Source organism: Acipenser ruthenus, chromosome 4, assembly GCF_902713425.1.
Source record: "Acipenser ruthenus chromosome 4, fAciRut3.2 maternal haplotype, whole genome shotgun sequence".
Lineage (NCBI taxonomy): Eukaryota > Metazoa > Chordata > Actinopteri > Acipenseriformes > Acipenseridae > Acipenser > Acipenser ruthenus.
In genome coordinates this window covers 44,397,578-44,414,474 of record NC_081192.1, presented here as the reverse complement: position 1 = coordinate 44,414,474, position 16,897 = coordinate 44,397,578, and the positions used below count along the sequence as shown (strand labels likewise).

At 41.0% G+C, this 16,897-nt stretch overlaps 1 protein-coding gene across 2 annotated transcripts in view; it reads left to right on the top strand.

The window, feature by feature from the left end:
- The window catches only part of LOC117400709 (DNA-directed RNA polymerases I, II, and III subunit RPABC4), a 4,934-nt gene extending 2,922 nt beyond the window's left edge, over positions 1-2,012 (top strand). For both annotated transcript variants that reach the window (XM_034000991.2, XM_034000990.2), the window contains exon 4: positions 1,840-2,012. In XM_034000991.2, the coding sequence (XP_033856882.1) occupies positions 1,840-1,862 (23 nt within the window). In that variant the 3' untranslated portion in view covers positions 1,863-2,012. The remainder of the gene's footprint in view (positions 1-1,839) is intronic.
- The last annotated feature ends 14,885 nt before the right edge of the window (positions 2,013-16,897 follow it).

The following is a 16,897-nucleotide window of genomic DNA, read 5'->3' as shown; positions in this document are numbered from 1 at the left end:
AATCTCCTGAGTGTTTTTTTTTGCATACTTCAAAAGGGATTCAAGGTGGGCTTTCTGAGTAATGGCTTCCTTCTTGCCACCCTACCATACAGGCCAGATTTGTGGAGTGCTTGGGATATTGTTGTCACATGCACACCTTGACCAGTCTTGGCCATAAAAGCCCGTAGCTCTTGCAAAGTTGCCATTGGCCTCTTGGTAGCCTCTCTGATCAGTCTCCTTCTTGATCAGTCATCCAGTTTGGAGGGACGGCCTTATCTAGGCAGGGTCTTGGTGGTGCCATACACCTTCCACTTCTTAATAATCGTTTTGACAGTGCTCCAAGGGATGTTCAAGGCCTTTGATATTTTTTCATACCCATCCCCTGATCTGTGCCTTTCAACAACTTTGTCCCGGAGTTCTTTTGAAAGCGCCTTGGTGCTCATGGTTGAGTCTTTGCTTTGAAATGCACTACCCAGCAGAGGAAACCTACAGGAACTGCTGAATTTATCCTGAAATCATGTGAATCACTACAATTTAACACAGGTGGAGGCCACTTAACTTGGTGTGTGATTTTTGAAGGCGATTGGTTACACCTGAGCTAATTTAGGGGAGTGGACACTTATCCAACCAAGCTATTTCAGTTTTTATTTTTAATTAATTTTCTACACATTTCTAGAATATCTTTTTCACTTGGAAGTTGTGGGGTAGGATGTGTAGACAAATGAAAAAAAAACTATTAATGCATTTTAATTCCAGGCTATAAGGCAACATAAGGTGAAAATTTTGATATATAATCTTTGAGGTACTACATTTTTTTATCTATACAATTGTTCAGGAAAGTACATTATTTCTGTATTTTTATATTTGAAAGATATATTTTTCAATGGCTTTGAAGACATTGAGGGAGACTTCTAGTTGAAATGCTGGTCATTGAATTTAAGTTTTTTAATAATTATTTCTTTTAGCACTATTGAGTGTTTATATGGTTGTGGATGATTTTGTTCTCTTGCATTCATTCAAATCTAATGATAGAATGACCTGGGAAATCGCACTGCTCCAAATCACACTGCATAGCTAAGCATATGCAGAGCTTGATCTAAGAAAAGTAATTCTCTGAATTCAGTTGTTTAATGTAATACGTTTAAGCATACTTTACTTTTTCATTGTGTATCCTCACTTTGTATTAATATATCGTAGAATAAAAAAAAGTCTTATTATTAATTCAGTATACTTTCAACACAACCCTATACAAAATATTAATGGCAATTGACTAAGCAGGTATAAAAATAATTGATAAAAACTTGTAGTGTTTCATGACCCCCCCCCAGGGGCTCCCAAACCCTAAACTGGAGAACCCATGACAAAAGTACCGCAGTTGTACCCTTTAAAGACCAGATTGGTATTGGCTAAGACATTAGTAAAAACTAGAAGATATGCAATCGTTCAGTGTGGGGTAACCAAGTCCATCCAAGAATCAGTGATTTGCAAAGATGTGAACACAGGAGCTACAGCAGTATATACTGCTATATACAGTATTGTGCAGGTACTGTCCTGCATATATGTCACACAGGCTCCCATATACAGCATAGCACAGCAGTCTGTGGCTAAATTACTATATATTAAAATACTGGACCTTAAAGACCAAAGCAATTGTTGCCGTATATAATTCTAACTAGAGGACACATGGGGCGTAAAGGGATGAAGCCATCTCCTGTTTTATAAAAATATGATTTTATCCATTCAGAAAACTATATTGTTCTTGAAATGTGAATAGTGTTTTTTTTTTTAATCCAGTGGTCATGTAAAATATGTGAAATTTGTTTTTTTAAAATCTTCATTCCTTAACTCACAGTATTTCAGTGGTTGTGTTTGATGCTCGCTGAAGTCTGATGGTTCCATCTAATAGAAGATTAATCATATTTTCACCTTTTCCTCTTTTAATTACATTTTAGTTCAGTTGCATCGTTGTTTCATAAGAAAAATGTAATGATTGCTTAAGTTTGTAATAAAAAAAACAACATGAGTGGTATAAACTGTGCTTTGTGCTGTAATTATTGCATATCATCTTTAAATCAATGGAAGAGGTTGATGGAACAAAGTGCCTCACTTTTATACAAACATAATTCTAACCCATTTGGCTACCTACACCCTGAATTAGCGAGTAAAACCATCACTGTCTTGAATTCTGCACAAACAACTATAGCATTGGGCTACATGTCTCTGTTGTATAGAATAGGTAACTCAAAGGACACATCTAACACAAAATACCCAAAATAATGAATATTATCATGTGGACAGTCAAGGTTATATAGTTACATAATGTACAACATCCACTATGTAGCTAGCTTGTTAGTTCTGGTGTGAAAAATTCCTTTTCCAAGATGTGATAGGTCTGCAGCATTACAATAAGTGTCTGTAATTCCAATGTAACTAACACATGATTTCCTACAGAATTCAAATGAATCTTCTATTGAATTCAAAAGTCACAAGCATGAGTTCATGACATAATTTTCATGACTTCATAACATTTCCCTTTATACACATGAAATAATCATGAACAGACACTTATTTTAAAGTGTTACCAAATATATACCTATTCACAGGCAGTATGGTTATTTCACTCAAGGAACTGTTTTAAATCCAGAATTATTTAATTCATTAAGTTTTATTAAAATCAGTGAGATGTGTTGTGGGTACTAGAATTTATTTTATATCTAACATTTTGGCAATTGAGGTGTATTCTCTCTATTAATATATCAGCATTAAAAAAAAGTCAATTCAGAGTAAATTATTTAATTCATTAAGTTTTATTTTATTAAAATCAGTAAGATCTGTTGGGTATACTGCAATGGTACCTTCAGTTATCTGAAGATATCAGTACGTTTTGTGTTTAAAACCAATGCACCCTAAACAGAATATCTTTGAATTGTTAAAAAAAAGGCATTTTCTAATAGTCTGATCATGTACTGATCATTTGCACATCAATGCAGTGCTTTTTGCTTCAGGAATATGTGGATAAAATAGAATAATGTTAACGTGAGTGCTCACTGTTTGCTGCTACACAGGCTATGCAGTCTGCCCTTCAGTCTTAATTTGTAGAGTTTTCTCTTAGGGGGGAGCAGTACTGGGGGTTCTTTTACATACACACATTTCAGGGGCAGAAAATAAAATTTTTGAATAGCAGTTGGAGACATACCACAATTTCTTGGAATAAAGATGAGACTGAGGCCAGAGGATGGAGTTGAATTTTTGACAAATAATCAATAAAATAAAATAAAACCATAAGGTAAGGGAAGGGAAACTGGGAGTCGAAAATGAAAATAACAATTATTAATCCTAGTTGTCTTTCCTTATCCTACTTCTTTTTCTCTCTCCCCTAAACATAACCTTCTCTCACACTCTTGTCTCCCGGTCGCACATTGTAGGCTTGCTTCTTCCTCAGTCCAGTGCCCGCTAGCCGCTACTGAGCAAATTGGTGGACCTGGTCCAGCTGGTCTTGCAGGTCATACACAGTCAGGGATTGCCAGAGCGAGGTCATTCACCGCTCGAGGCAGTCGGCCGAAGAGTAGGTCCACAGGGATACGCAGCTCACTCCCGAACATCAAAGCTGCCGGCATGGACTCCTGAACAGCTGTCTGGTAGGCGAAGAAAGCCAGGGGCAAGTGGTGGTCCCAGTCCCATTGGTTGTGGTCGCTCCAGATGGCCTGTTGCACGGCCAGGGTGCAGTTAAACCGCTCAACTAGTCCGGACTCTTGAATGGTCTGCCATACAAGTAGGGCCAAAAGTGATGGATAGACGCACCACCACCAACAGCTCCTTCCAGGTGACGTAGTAGTTCCGCTCGATCTTGCTGAGGACCTTGCTGTAGTGGGCCACTACTCTTTCCCCATCAAGGGGCCCACCTGGGACAGCATGTCCCCAAGTCCGACATCACTAGCATCGTGTGTCGAGCAAAAAGGGTAGGGCTGGGTCAGGAAAGGCAAGGATGGGGGCGATGGCCAGCACATATCGGATTTGGTGGAACACGCTGTCACACTCTTCGGTCCAGTTGAACCTCTTCCCCTCCTCTTTGATGGAGTGCAGTAGACGAGCAATGTCACCCTCGTACCGCCTCCACCTTGGCTGGGTTGGTGGCAACTCCATTGGCGCATCAGGTGGCATTTACCCAGGTGTAGCTTCAGGCCAGTGGCCCGGATCCGGTCCAGCACCTCCCTCAGGTTGGCAATGGCCTCCTCATTGGTTGCTGCGTAGATGATCAAGTCATCTATGTAGACCATGTAGGCCAAGCGGGGGATGCCACTGAGGACGTGCTCCATGAGGCGCTGGAAAGTGGCAGTGGCGTTGCACAGCCCGAATGGCATCACTGTGAACTGCCTGAGGCCGTGCCCCATGGTAAAAGCCGTCTTCGGCCGGGCCTTGGGGGCTAGCTCGACCTGCCAGTAGCCACTGCGCAGGTTGAGGGAGCTGAACCAATGGGAGCCTGTGATTTTGTCCAGGGCCTCATCGATGCGGGTAGGCGTCCTTCTTCATGACCGCATTGAGTCGGCGGTAGTCGACACAAAGCCGGAGGCTGCCGCCTTTCTTTGGCGAGAGCAATATGGGAGCCGCCCAGGGGCTGTGGGATGGCTCGATCTTCCCATCGGTGGCCATCTCTAGGATGATGCCCTCTTGGCCAGTGGAAGCCGGAGAGCATGCTCGCTGCTAGGCGCCGCATTTCCCGTGGTGATGTGGTGCTGGATTAACCCAGTCCGCATGCAGTCCTTGGACTTCGGGGCAAAACCGGCCTCATACTCCCCCAGGAGCATTTCCAGTATGTGGCGCTGCGTACCGTTGAGCCCCTCCATGCTAGGCCAGTGGAGGTCCTCCATAACTTCATAGCTGTTGAGCAGGCAGGCGAACTGGTGAGCTATATTCTACAATCATATACTTTATTTATCTGCATTACTTTTAAGTTTCAGCATTACATTTTCCAACATACAGTGTTAAAATTATTTTTGTTTTTATGCAATGTTGCTCTGAAGACATGAGGTTGAAGAACATTAAAAGCCATTACTTCTGCATGGAGCTTGACACATATTAAATGGTCTGTTTTTATTTTGGATTTGTTTAGTTCTACTGTCTACACTCTACAGCTAAAAATTACAATTATTGTACTAAATTATTCTGTTCGATCAAAAATATTGCCCTTTATAGCTTCTACAAATAGAACTGTCACATTTTTTACAATGCCAGATAGAGTGTCCACAGACCAAATCTTTTAATGACTGATTATGCTCATAATGAAACCCAGAAATGTGTTTTAATGAGACACGTGTCATTTTCATTTCAAAAGCCGTGTTGCAAAACGACACTGTTCCTTTAAACCCATCGCTTCTGTTGGAAAATACGTCACATGTGTTGTTTGTTTGGGGAACACAGCGGTGTCTTTTGTGTTAATTATAATGTAATTATTTTATGCAAGATCAATATCATTAGATTCTAGGGGGTGCTTTTTAAAAATTATGTATACGAACAAAACTATTTTTGACAGCATAGTAGATCTTTACTGCACGACTGTAAACAAAACTTGGGATGGAAAATGCTGGAGAAGACTGTAATATTGCTCGTCTCCATGGAAACGTAACGCTTCCAGTTCAATCCCAGCGACACGAGAGGATTGTCGTGTCGTTCACTCATTGACAACGTTAAACGAGTGTTGGATGTTAGAAAGTACTATTACTGAGCTCAATAAATAGAATGTATTCCGTTTTGTTGTTATGTTCATTTGGACAGCAGTCTAATCTGGCTTTATATTACTTAGTACCTTACCTCACAAAATAATTCAGTAAGTTAACTATTTTGTTTATATTAATTAGTACCTTACCTCACAAAATAATTCGTTAAGTTAATTATTTTGTTTTCTGAATCAGGACAGAACCAAGCAAAATGGCTTGTTTCAGAAATGAACGATTCCTTAACCTATATAAACTACTCTCAAATATACAGTATAGACGAACTCACAGTTATTTATTTATTTATTAAAATAGATTTAATTTAATTCCATTCAGGAATTGTCTTTTTTTCTCTTTTCATGATGCTCCAGATTAGAAGTTAAGGGACTATTGAACTGCATTATCTGTTTAGTTTAAATTAGCTTCAAATGTACTTTATCAAGGAATATGAGGAAGGAATGTGCTTTATTGTTTTATGAAGTTATTTTAATTAATTCTTCTCCCTTTCTTGGACTATTCCACAATATTCCTGGACTGCTCGCTTCTTAGCAAAACATTTGATAATATGCACTACATGTTTTTAGAGTTAGTTATTGCCAATTATCTAAACTGTAGGCAAAATACAGTACCTTATCTAAGCGTGCTTAAAGTAGGGCCTACACAATACTAATTTTAGAAGCCAAAGAAAGCAATTTTACTATAGCATGTTGCAACTAGACAATATTAACTGTAAATGTGGAAAAACAATATATTGCCTAAAATATGTAAATATATTATTTCATATATTTTGTCTCATGAACCTGATCCTTAATTAGATGTACTGTATTTTAAAGCATACTGTAGGCCCAGTCTAATTATGGTAACATTCAATGTGAGAACAAGCATTGCAGATGTTATCAAAATAAAGCAATAAACAGAGCAAATGTGAAGGAAATGTTATTTTAATCAACTTACATATCATCGATGATGAATCAAAATTACAATGGACGTGTGTTCCTCATTGTATACGTTTGTATTTTCCTAAACCCTTACAGCAAAAAGTTAATTTAATTGACCCATATGTAGTATTTTTGCACATACTGTGTGTTCCATATTGGTAAGTAAGCCTGTTGTGCTTCTTGTTCAGTAGAAGTGTTACAGTAGATACTTTGTGTTTTTTGGGCCATGCAATTTTATTACAGCTATGGGCACTGAGCAGGTTTTTGCCATGTTGTATCTTGGAACAACCAAAAGTTGCAAAATTCCTGTTGAACATCAGGACTACAGTTTTATTGCGAAGTGTACAGATGTCCGCCATTTGGAAAAGATACTGATGGTATTAAAGTAAATTAAATACTTGGTTGTTTACAATTTGGCAGGGCAACTCTACATTTCGGGACTGTAAACCTACATATCACCTTCGTTTCTTGACCATGGATGATTCTTACAGATGTTCCATAGATGGTTTTAAATACACTGTCAAAACTGAAAAAGTAAATACTGTATTAAGGGAGGCCACTGTTGGTGAGCTACTGCTAATGTTTATCATAGACAAATACTTTATCTGGTCGACAGATTGTTTGTGAAATACGTACACCGTATGAAGAGTGACATTTAAAAAAAGGAAGAGACATTTTTGTATAAGTGAAGTGATGCACATTGATAACATTTAAATATTGCCATCAGCCTTTGGTTGGCTTATTAAAAAAATAAAGAGAACTATACATATTTATAAATCACGTTAAGTGTCTGATACAACTATATTTTATGTTTTAAAGGAAATCTTAAGTTTGACTAAGTTAACTTTCTTTATATTGAAGATCTGGTGAAGAGGGGATTTATCCTGATCTTACTGAGTTTTGTGAAAATAAAATTGAAAGCTTGGATCCCAGAAGCAGTAGCTCTTCAAAAGGAAAAGCCTCCAGCAACTGTTGCTAGTTTTAATTTGACAGGAGCAAGAAACCGGTGGTACAGCTGCACTAAATAAGATAAAGGCAACAACTCAGGTAAAACAGCTATTAAATGCATTTATCTTAATGCTAGACGTCTCAGAAACAAAATGTTAGAACTTGAAGCTACTGCACTAACAAGTAACTGATGTGATAGGTGTTACAGAAACTTGGTTGTCTGAGAGTGTTGGAGATGAATATAATATTAGTGGGTACACACTGTATAGAAAAGACAGGCAGGACAGAAGAGGCGGAGGGGCAGTGCTATACATAAGAAATAGTCTTGAAGCCCAGGTGTTAAATCTGGACAAAGAAAACAACTAAATCTAAAACGAAATGGCCAAAATGGTTTAATAGATCAGTTAAAAAAAATATTCAGCAGAAAAAGGCACTTTACAGAGTGTTTGAAAGGGACCAAAAACAAAGTACACAGAAAGAGTACTTGGAACTGCAAACACAAGTCAAAAAGGAAGTTAGAAAGGTCAAGAGAGAGATAGAAATCAATATTGCTAAAGGGGCTAAAACCAATTCCAAAATGTTTTTCCAATATTATAATAGCAAGAGAACATTCAAAGAGGAGGTTAAATGTCTAAAAGACACAAATGGCAAAATCATAGACAAAGAAAAAAAATAGCAAATATATTAAATGATTACTTTTCACAGGTTTTTACAAAGGAGGACACAGACAACATGCCCCACATGTCGACCTGTTCCTATCCAGTTTTAAATAACTTTAGCATAACAGAGGCAGAAGTGTTAAAGGGACTAGGAGCTCTTAAAATAAACAAATCCCCAGGGCCGGATGAGATCCTCCCAATAGTACTCAAAGAAATGAAAGAAGTTATTTATTATTATTATTATTATTTATTTCATAGCAGACGCCCTTATCCAGGGCGACTTACAATCGTAAGCAAATACATTTCAAGTGTTACAATACAAGTAATACAATAAGAGCAAGAAATACAATAACTTTTGTTCAAGTGTGACAAACCAGACATAGTTACATCAGGATATGATTAAATAGTGATAGTTACATCAGGATATGATTAAATACAAAGTACTACAGGTTAAACACTTGGCAGATTACAGTATTCTGAAATACAGGATTAAATGCAGTAAAATAGGGGGCAGATAAGAGCAAAATAAAGCACATTTAAATGAAGGGTGATAGTGTCCCAGGATACAAACAGAGGAGTTCTACAGGTGCTGTTTGAAGAGGTGAGTCTTAAGGAGGCACCGGAATGTGGTCAGGGACTGGGCAGTCCTGACATCTGTAGGAAGGTCATTCCACCACTGTGGAGCAAGGGTGGAGAAGGAGCGGGCTCTGGAGGCAGGGGAGCGTAGTGGAGGTAGAGCCAGTCTTCTAGTGCAGGCGGAGCGGAGAGGTCGAGTGGGGGTGTAGGGAGAGATGAGGGTCTGGAGGTAGCTGGGTGCAGTCTGGTCAAGGCATCTGTAGGCTAGTACAAGAGTCTTGAACTGGATGCGAGCGGTGATCGGGAGCCAGTGGAGCGAGCGGAGTAGTGGAGTAGCGTGGGCGAAGTGAGGCAGAGAGAACACCAGGCGGGCAGCAGAGTTCTGGATGAGCTGGAGCGGACGGGTGGCGGACGCAGGGAGGCCAGCCAGGAGGGAGTTGCAGTAGTCTAGGCGGGAGAGTACCAGGGCCTGGACCAGGAGCTGGGTAGCGTAGTTACAAACCGCTAACCAAGATCATGCAACTGTCTTGACACAGGGGTTGTACCACCAGACTGCAAGAAGCTGATTGATGAGATTCTGGGATCAATAAGCTACTAACAACCAAACGAGCAAGATGGGCTGAATGGCCTCCTCTCGTTTGTAAATTTTCTTATATTCTTATGTTATGTTCTTAACCTAATTACCAGTATTTTATCTAAGGAATGTTATTAGATAGTATGCTCATTGTATTAGAGAGTATAATATAACTGTTTTTACATGCCTGTGTGTGAAAGATATTAAAAGGACTAGCTTAATATATTTCAATTAAAATGGAAACTTTAGCCAAACAGTAAGTAGTCTGCAACAGTTAGGGTCCTATATCATGTAATTCAGTGTATATAATCTCTAATAAGTTGTGTTTGATCATCCCTGACAGAGTTGGTCAAAAGAAATGAATCAAAGAGAAACTGAACTTAAAACACCAATCAGTCCTGGTTAACTATGAAAATGTGCCACCTGTGCGTGTATCAAATGTCTTTGTTCCCTCCAAGAAGGTAAAATGCTGATTAAATTTATACTATGTAGAACACAAAAATAACTTATTCTACTCTGGGTTCTATGAAAATGTAATACATGTGATAGGTTGTGCACCTTGGGAGTTTACAATAATATTGTTACTGTAGTAGCTCAGTAGCATGTATCCTTCAACAGGTTAGGTTATTTTCTTAACCCTGGTTCCCCGAAATCGAAATGTAACCATTACCTAATGGGATATATCTCTTATAATATGAATTACCTGAGGACATATCAAAGCTGCTCCTTTAAGAGCCCTGTATGCGTCAGACATCGTCTCCGCCCCCAGGAGATAAATACGTATAAATGTCTTCAGGCCTGCTGCTTTGCAGTGAACGCAGCGAGCTTGAAGGGTAATGGTTACATGTCCTATGCAGTGAAACATTCCCTTTCAAGTACAAAATGTAACCATTACCTAATGGGATAGAATACCCGCATGGACCTCTCAGAACTACATATCCCATCATCCTCCTGCTCACTGGTAAATCCATCTCAGTTACATATGTGAGGAGGAGGATGATGGGAAATGTAGTTCTGAGAGGTCCATGCGGGTACATGGAAAGCCATCTTGAGGTAGGGAATGCAATTTAAAAGTTTGAAAAAGTGGTCAAAATGTAAAAAAAAAAAAAAAATTAACCCTTAGCGGTCCATTTATTCAGCGCGTGTCAGGCGCGTCAGGTCCAATTTATTTTCACACGCGCAGTTTATTTTAGACGTGCTGTTTAAAAGTATTTTTTTCACAGTAAAACAGGTTTAAAAGGCACTGCATATCAACAGGACACTCAGTACTTTATCTCCAGCCCCGAGGGGAGCCAGGACCAGCGGTGGTGCTGGGGTTGGCCTTCTCAGCCGCTGCGACCCGGAGGTTTTCCCCCTTGCTCTTCTTTGCAGCCTATGCAAGGGCAGCTGTGGACTGCCAGCATCTTGTCCCGGTCCGTCCTGTCTTGAAGGGAGAGGCAGCTCCTGCTCCTCTCCCTCGGGTGGTGGTGGTGGTGGAGGCAGAGGCAGCTCCTGCTGCTCTGCTCCTGGTGAAGGCGGCAGGGGCTCCTCCCCTGCTGGCTGCGAAGGCGACAGGGGCTCCTCCCCTGCTGGCTGCGAAGGCGACAGGGGCTCCTCCCCTGCTGGCTGCGAAGGCGGCAGGGGCTCCTCCCCTGCTGGCTGCAAAGGTGGCAGGGGCTCCTCCCCTTCTGGCTGCAGTGGGGAAACCAGCAGGCATGCTCCCTCTGCTGGTGGCGGCGATGGAGGCGGAACCAGCAGGTACTCTCCCTCTGCTGGTGGAGGTCGGAGCGGCACACAGTCCTCCCACGGCGGAGGAGGTGGAACCACTGCTGATGGAGGTGGGAGCGACAAGTCGTCCTCCCACGACGGTGGATGTGGAACCAGCAGGTACTCTCCCTCTGCTGGTGGAGGTGGGAGCAACAAACAGTCCTCCCAGGGCAGTGGAGGTGGAACCAGCAGGTATTCTCCCTCTGCTGGCGGATACCTGGGCTGTGGACCTTCGGCCTTCCCCCTCTTGGGCTGTGGACGCACTGACTCCCCCCTTTTGGGCTGTGGACGCATCGACTCCCCTCTCTTGGGCTGTGGACGCACCGACTTCCCCTCTCTTGGGCTGTGGACACACCGACTCCCCCCTCTTAGGCTGTGGATGCACCGACTTCCACCTCTTGGGCTGTGGACGTTCAGGCTCCTCCCACTCAGGTGCAGGACGTTCGGGCTCCTCCCACTCAGGCGCAGGACGTTCAGGCTCCTCCCACTCAGGCATAGGACGTTCGGGCTCCTCCCACTCCAGGTCTGTGTCCGGGAAGACCTCCAGGCAGTGGTGCTCCTCATGCCCGTACCGCATGCAGCTGGTGCACCACTCCTCTTCCTCTCGTTCCTTCTTTGCTCTCTGCCTCCTCCTCACCTCTGTCTGCATCTCTTCCTCCTGCCATATGGGGAAGGTGCCAGGGGAAACGTGCCATGACTCCCCACAATTAAAGCACCACTCCTCCCCCCATAGGCAGGTAAGGCAGACTTGCTGCGGCTGTTGCTGCTGCAGTGGCTGCTGTCTCCTTCCCATCCTCCTCTTTCCTCTCATCCTCCTTCTTCCCCTTCTCCACAGGTAATAGAAAAAAACCCGAAAAAAACGTAAAAAAAACTGCAGTACCCTCTTCTGCCTGAGGTCAGGAGGCGCTGGTGATCCCACCGCTGGACAGCACGTGTGCCAGGGTGGCTGTGCGGTGACGTCAAGGCAGAAGCATGAACTAAAAAAACTGACACCAGTAGTACTGCAGTTTCAAAATAATAAAGTCGTGGCGGCGCCGTTTATTTAAATAATACAAAAATAAAAGGTTTAAATAAAACAAATCACGAACACAAAATAATAAACCACACAGGTCAGGCTGGGCAGTCGCTGTCACTGTTCCTTTATACTTAAGTTTTGTTTTCTCTCTCCTCGTTTTCTCCACTCTCGCTGCTCAGGCTGCAGGCTTTTATGCCGGTGACCATCTCCCGATTAGCAACAAATGAATCACTTAATTAATTCGGGAGATGGCCACCTTCTGCACAAGGTTTTTAATTTATTCCTGGCAGAGGACGAGCACCCACTCTCGCCTCTGCCAGAACACATTTTAAATAAACAAAACATACGCCGTCATACATTTTAAATATACAAATAAACAATAACAAAACCAGCGGCGCTTCGCTGTCATATAAATACAATAATAAACCATAAAACACAAATTACAATATAACACAGGGACGGAGGGGGACCCCGTTCTAAAATAAAATAAACAAATCAATGTACAGGGCACCTCGCCCTGTTACAGCTACTAATTTGCATAATTTACTGGTGATGTCACCATAGCTACTTGTTTGTATTTGATTGAAAATCCTATTATTTTACAGGTAATCCATATAAATGGAATAAAACATTCACATGTAGTTAAGAAAATGTGTTATATAGAACAGTAATCATGTTTTTATAATTTCAATAAAAATAAAAATACACATTGTTTATTTACATGTAATTGATGCTGCTTGCGATATAAACAGTAAGCTTGCATTGCAGGAGCACCAACTGCAGCGGACTTAGGCAAAACAAAGCTTTATTTAACAGTCACTGTTCCAAGCAGGTTATCAGTCAGTCACATTGCAGTTCATGAATGCCACCTGATGAAACTTCAAAGGTTTAGAACTACCTTCGAATTCCCGGCTAGCAAATGAACCTTAGAACACAGCCTTAGTTGGGTCTGGATGCTACAGAGTCCCCTGTGCCTGGCTCAGCAGGCCGTGACGGGCCGGCAGTTCCCACGGCTGGCTGAACAGGAGCTGTGCCAGTGTCTCAAACCAGGTTCTCCTGGTCCACTTTGGGGCTACTAAGAGCACCCGAACCTGATCTTGACTGATCTTCTCCACACACAGTGGAATGAAAGCATAGAATAGAGTCCTGGGCCATCTGTGGGCCAGTGCGTCTATGCCGAGCAGGTAGCCGCTCTCCACTAGGGAATACCAGTGGGAACAATGGGTGGACTCCTGGGTCGCAGAGAGATCTATCTCTGTGCACCCGAACCTCCCCAGATGAGGTTCACAACCTGTGTGTGAAGTCGCCATTCCAAACTGTGGGGGCACCCTCTGGAGAGGAGGTCCGCCGTCCAGTTCCTCACCCCTGGCAAGTGAACTGCTTTTACTAAAAGCAAATGTTCTTGAGCCCTAGCAAAAGCTCCTGGCAACACGATTGAGACCGAGAGACCACAGACTACCCTGGTGGTTGATATAAGCCACCACTGTGGTGTTGTCTGTATGGATCTGTCTGTCTCCCTTGTATCTCTTGGAAAAATTGCTGCAGGGCCAGATGACCTGCCCACAACTCCAAAACATTTAAGTGTAGACCCTCCCATGGAGGTTCCCACACTCCCTGTACTCCCAAGTTGTTCCAGACAGCGCTCCAACCTAGGTTGGAAGCATCTGTTGTCACCACCTCTCTCCTTGTGATACAGCCCAGAGCTGTGCCCAAGCACAGATGAGCTGGTTGTTTCCACCACGAGAGACCCTCCATACAGAGACACTGTGAGTAAGCAGTGGCATTCTATGACAGGGTGCCGGACCCTGTGGTTGAACCGGGCTTGGAGAGGGCACATATGTAAGAGCCCTAAGGGGAGGATCTGGGATGCTGCTGCCATCAGGCCCAAAAGTCTCTGGATGGTCAGTACCCTCACCGCTGCCTTGGGATGAAACAGCTCCAAACAGGCAGTTATCCACTGGGTTCATGTTACCGGAATTTCTGGATAGACAGCCCTTTGAGAGGGCATTAACCGGCTTTTCAGCTGGTTCACTGTGATGCCTAACCATTGGAGGTGGTTGGTGACCAGTCCTGTGTGCAACACTGCCTGTGCTGTAATTGAGCACTCTGATGCCTTTTAGTCTCAGAGGGGCCAATATAGCATCGAGCTAGAGAGAGGCCGAACGGCCGAACGGCAGTACACGGGGTGCTTTGAAAGGTGAACCGCAAGTACTTCCTGTGGCCAGGTCTTATAGGGATGTGAAAGTAGGCTTCCTGTAGTGAACAGTCGCCTGACCTTACTGACTGCAACAGCTGCTGCACCTTCATACTCTCAAGTACAGATTGAGCTGTCTGAGGTCGAGGATCGCTCTGAGGCTGCCATCCTGTTTCATCACCTGGAGTAAAACCCTTCTCTCTCACTGACAGGGTGAACAATTGAAATGGCCTGTTTCTGCAGTAGGGCCGCCAGCTCCTGAGACACTAATACAGTTTTGAGGGTACAAAGAGAGATTGCTTTTTGACAGCAAAAAACCCTTCTTAAGGATTTTTATTTGAGATGACAACATTTTCAAAAGAAACCATATTGAGAGCGCCACTGGGCTACTGAGTCTTATTTTAAAACACTTTTTTGATTGTTTAGATAATAAGTCAGGTAAAATTATAGTAGTTCAATCAAATTAGATACATAATGAGAGCTAATCATTTGGCTGTGATTGGCTTAAAAATATCTGGGTGGAGCACAGCAGTCTTAACAAAGGTCTTGCAAGGTCTGTTGCTTTGGGGAAAGACAGAAAGCGTTTAAGCCGTTTAAATATTAAAATAAAATTCACAAGTCTAATTATCTTTGTCTAACTTCGTCTTTAAATGAATGTTTATGAATACTCTTATTTGTTCAACTTTGTTCTTTTCACAGTTTTCATCTGCCTTTATTTTGCACCGTCTGTCCCTTTTTCTCGTGAGGCTGCTGCTCTTCAGCAGTGCTTTAAAGCTCAGTAACATCTTGCTGTGTTCGGCCAATTTTTATTTTTATTTTTGTTAATTTACCAACCACTACTGCCTGTTTGGGGTAATCAGTTATTAAATATACAGTACAATATATTTGGATTATTTTAATATTATTTATATAATATTTTATAATATTTTCTTTAATCTTGTTGATAGCTGCTTCAGGCTTTTTTTTCTAGGTGTTTTTAAATAACATTTTTTTTTACTGTTTGTTTGTAGCTCATCAGTCTTTATTAGGTCTTTATAAATTATCTGCTGGCTCCTGAAAAAAAAAAAATCTACTTCATTGTTAATTACAGTGTTTATTTTTTTTTTCGGCCTTATTTGTGACTTCCATTTAAGGTCTTATTTTTTCCTGTTCTTGGTCTTTGAATTTAGGATTGATTTAGATTCAGGAACAACTTCAATTTAAATAAATATACATTTAAATTTCAGAGTACATTCGGTGTGTATAATATATTATTTCAACATCTCACTTTTTATTTTACAGTTCCCTTCTGCACTTTGGTTAAAAATATTATAGCCTTTTTATTTTTAACCAAAGTGTGAATTAACCAGCAGACTACCCTGGATTTTGTCTAAAGAACATTGTAATTGTGAAACAGGAAACTTACGAGCAGTTGTTGAATTTAGGGCTTGAGAAATATAAACTGTGGTTACAGTGAAAGCCAGCTATCAGTTATTTACCTATATAGCTGCAAGTCAAGTCAACTGAGTTGAAAGTTCCTAACTTCCTTCACCTCACCAATGGACAGAAAAAAAACATTGTGCAGCCAGATAATTAGGATAAACACCACTTAAATACTTAAAAAAACAAACAAACAAATACTAGTTAAATATATCCCTTATGGTTACATATCGAATATATTAAAGCTGTAGAGAACATTTGGAAAACTACAAAGCATTTTGCATCAAAATGCATCAAAACCACTTTGGGTTTGAATGCAGATTTTACTACTGCTCTTTTGCATTTAGCCAACAGCACTGTATTATCTTTTTAGTGAGCATAACATTCTTAAATATAAATCCCTTTAATGTATCTTTGAGATCATATTTGAGGTATACAGATGTACAAAATGTTATTATAAAATACAGTAGCTTTGCAAAACACACATTAAATTAGTGGAATTATTTGGGACTGTAATGCATGGGCACAATATTGGCAGGTCTCCTAAGGCTATATCAAATTAAAGTTATTATTATTATTATTATTATTATTATTATTATTATTATTATTATTATTATTATTATTATTATTATTATTACCCGAGTCACCAATTTTCAGTAATTTACATATAACCTCTGCATACAGACATTTTCTACATGCTTACAAATATAACAATGTAATATAATATTAACCACATGTAATAATTAGAATAAGAATGGTCAGCTAGCTTTACAATAGCTTTACTTATGTTATGAGTTGTTTTGTAATTTTCTGTACTGACCTATAAGAAAACAGTTTACACTACTCAGACAATCCTATTAAAAAAAAAAAAGTTCAACATCTCCAATGTGGACCATAAAAACAAGAGGAACATGCATGATATGTTACAGCACTGAAAGGGTTACACAGGCTTATTGCTGCAGCAACCAGTTCATTCAGGATCTTCAAATCTATTAATCTGCTATGAAAAGGAAGCTTTTTATTGTTGGGATCAAACAATGCATGAGGCTCAAGCAGAGCAGTGTCTTAATTTGAGTTCACAAATTTTCAAATGATTAATTTAAAAAAATGTAACAAAAGGACCACTATCTGACATTTT